Source organism: Macrobrachium nipponense, chromosome 5, assembly GCF_015104395.2.
Source record: "Macrobrachium nipponense isolate FS-2020 chromosome 5, ASM1510439v2, whole genome shotgun sequence".
NCBI classification, from domain to species: Eukaryota; Metazoa; Arthropoda; class Malacostraca; order Decapoda; family Palaemonidae; genus Macrobrachium; species Macrobrachium nipponense.
In genome coordinates this window covers 142,325,458-142,328,507 of record NC_061107.1, presented here as the reverse complement: position 1 = coordinate 142,328,507, position 3,050 = coordinate 142,325,458, and the positions used below count along the sequence as shown (strand labels likewise).

The window sequence follows — 3,050 nt, the reverse complement described above, 5'->3', positions numbered from 1 at the left end:
GTATGTCAGGAAAGTAAGACTTAAAAGCATTAATAAGGTTGGTCAAATGTTCCGCAATGACTGGTTTTACAGTGCCTTTCTCATAACTGTAATTGGAAAAGTAGGCATCTGACAGAGGAAAGCACGTAACGTAAACTCTCCCCTTGAGCATGTTTGCTTCCATAGGTCTATTTTCTTTTGAAAACCAGCAACTTTGTCATACAGGTTGAGAACGTTTGTGTCCTTACCTTGCAGAGACAAATTTGACTCATTGAGTTTGCTGAATATGTCTGCAAGATATACCAGTTGTGCAAGCCAGATAGTATTTGCAAAATATGTGGCAAAAGGAGACTCATGTTCTGATAAGAAGGAAGCTTCCTCATCTCGCAACTCTAACAGTCTGGTGAGTATCCTCCCACGCAAGAGCCAGCGCACCTCTGTGTGCAGTAATAGCTCCATGTGCTCTGTCCCCATGCTTTCACACAGTGAGTGAAACAGACGACTATTAAGTGGCCTTGACTTAATGAAGTTGATTACTTTGATGGCATCATTGAGAATTCCATGCAAATGTGAACTCATTTTCTTTGATGCTTATGATTCTCTATGAATGATGCAGTGAGTCCACTCCACATCAGGATTTACCTTCTTAACCCTTGCCACTAGGCCCTTCACCTTCCCGGTCATGGATGCAGCAGCATCTGTACACATACTCATGCAAGATTTCCAGCTAAGTTCTTGTTCAGAGAAGAACTGATTAATGACATTGAAAATAGCCTCCCCTGTTGTGTACTCTTCTAATTTTTTTGCAAAATAGTTTGTGTTCTTTGATATCATCTTCATCAATATATCTCACAAAGGAGACAAGATAAGCCTGCCCACTGATGCCAGTGGATTCGTCAACTTGGAGTGCAAATGACTGGCTTGCTTTCAGCTTATTCACAACCTGATCCATAATATCTGCACTCATTTTACTTACCCTGAGAGAGACAGTTTGATGTGACAAAGGAACCGCTTTTAGTTGGTCGGCTGTCTTTTTATCCAGCATTATTTCAACCATCATTCCTGCAGCTGGCAAAATAAGTTCTTCAGCAATACCGAATGGCTTTTTGGCTTTGGCAGTTAATGCTTTCAGAGCCTTACCTGAAGTTGTGGTGGCTTTCTGAAATACTTTTTGGGAGCACTGAAAATCTGAGAGCTCTCTTTTGAAAAATTCTACTGGTTTACCAACATGACACTGATGTTTTGTTTTCAGGAGACGCTGGAGGTGAGCTGGTTTCATACTACTGTTGGCCAGTCTCTCCCCACAAAAGAAGCACAACGCTTCCGGAGGATCAGAATTCGTATTAGTAAATCCCAAAAGCACATAATCTTCCTTGTACTGCCGGTATTTAGGAAGAACCGTCTTCTTTTTCTTTGCACCTGTTTGACTACCTTCATCTGCGTCACTGCTGCGGCTGCTGCAGCTGCCACGTTTTAGCTATCTATCCGTTGCTGCTGTTAACGACCGACTGCGACTGTAAGCTTGTATGCTAAGAAAAACAGATGTGCACACACTGACGCCTAAGACAAGACTGAGCAACAGTAAGTGGTTGAACCCAGCGGTCAGCACTGGTTTCGTACACGAATAATACCTGTCCATCCCAGGTACCCATCCGTCCGCTCCCCCTCTCTTGGCCGTCATACAACATGGGATGTTTCTGTGTGTATGTGTGTTCCTTGTTTGTTCACGTACCCTCATGATCTATGTTGAGTACCCCCAGGGGTACGTGGACCCCAGTTTGGACAACGCTGTTCTAGAAGACACTGCCTTTTACCGATTTTTTACCAACGAACCTCGCCTTCACCCAAGCTGCCCTTCTTCTCCCCCCTCTTCTTCCTCTGCACAACCTTCTCTTCCTCGCTTCTTGGGGCCCTCATCTCCTCCCTCTCCTCTTCAGTGTTCATCCTTTCCTCCTCTAGTTCTGAAAGCAAGTGAATACCCACCTCTGTCGAAATTGAGAACTCAACCAGCCGGGAGGATTTCACACGCTGCAGTAGGGTCGCTGCAGCCGTTGCCCTTGAGAGGAGCAATGCTGACATAAATATTATGGCAAGGCCGAATCATCAAGGAGAGTTCACTATTACATTGAAGGACAGAGCAACAGCCAACCATCCCTGCATAATTTCTATGCCTCAGTGAAGATAACATCTGGAAAATGGCTCATCCCTAATTGTATTAATTGGTTCCAATCAATGAAGAAGGAATTTTTGAATCGGAAAACTCATCTACATATATGCGTTGATGTAAGGAGGCGAGACTATATGATTGTTGAGCGGGATACTGAATCGCTCGCTGAGTGGAATGAACAAATTGCTGAGCGCGAGTGTGTGAGGGGTCATGATAACAATTTACTTCCTAGGGTCAATGAATCAGCGATTGAAATATACTTTGGAAATAGGCTGCTAATGCTCTTATGGATAGTCCAATTATTAATACGAAGTCTGCCTCAAAGTGTGTTGTCAATTTTGCTGATCCAAGTAGCTGACATAACGCAGCAATCGGGACGCATAAGTGGAGAGAGTAGTGAGGTGAAGATAATTAGGAAATTGAAACCATAAAAATGATTTGCTAGGAAGAAGATGTGGTTGAAGCGTTGTTTAACAGAAACCACTTTTTCTGAGGTCTTTCCTAGATGTAAGGTCAAAGATAAAGCTGCTATTCAGAAAACCTGCTGCAGGCTTTCGTGAGAAGTATCATGCTAACCTGCTTCTATTGTCAGGGGTATGGGCATCTAGAGCAGATAGGTGTATAAATTGGTCAAGGCAGAATAGACCATACCCCACTTTCTCGAGAAACTTAAGCTTTTGGTTTGGAAATAATGAAAGTGGCAGACAACACTGATCATAGATAGGATTGATAATGTCTTAAAATGTCTGTCAATATATCAGCACTTACTGAAACGTGGTTAAATGATTTAATACTGCCAAGATAAATGAAATGACTCCTCGAACTCTTAATTTCTTAACATTCTGCACTAAGGAGGACAAAATATCGTCGTTCAAAAGAAAATTGAAGACTTCTTTTTTTTCTG

The 3,050-nt window shown here is 42.6% G+C and overlaps 1 protein-coding gene across 1 annotated transcript; it reads right to left on the bottom strand.

Moving 5' to 3' along the window:
* Positions 1-570: 570 nt before the first annotated feature.
* Positions 571-2,750, bottom strand: LOC135215956 (zinc finger MYM-type protein 6-like). Its single transcript, XM_064250911.1, has 4 exons — positions 2,723-2,750; positions 1,813-2,051; positions 956-1,357; positions 571-813 (listed from the first exon to the last, which is right to left on the bottom strand). Exons 1-4 carry the CDS (start codon positions 2,748-2,750, stop codon positions 571-573), a joined length of 912 nt encoding a protein of 303 aa, XP_064106981.1.
* Between the last annotated feature and the right edge of the window lie 300 nt (positions 2,751-3,050).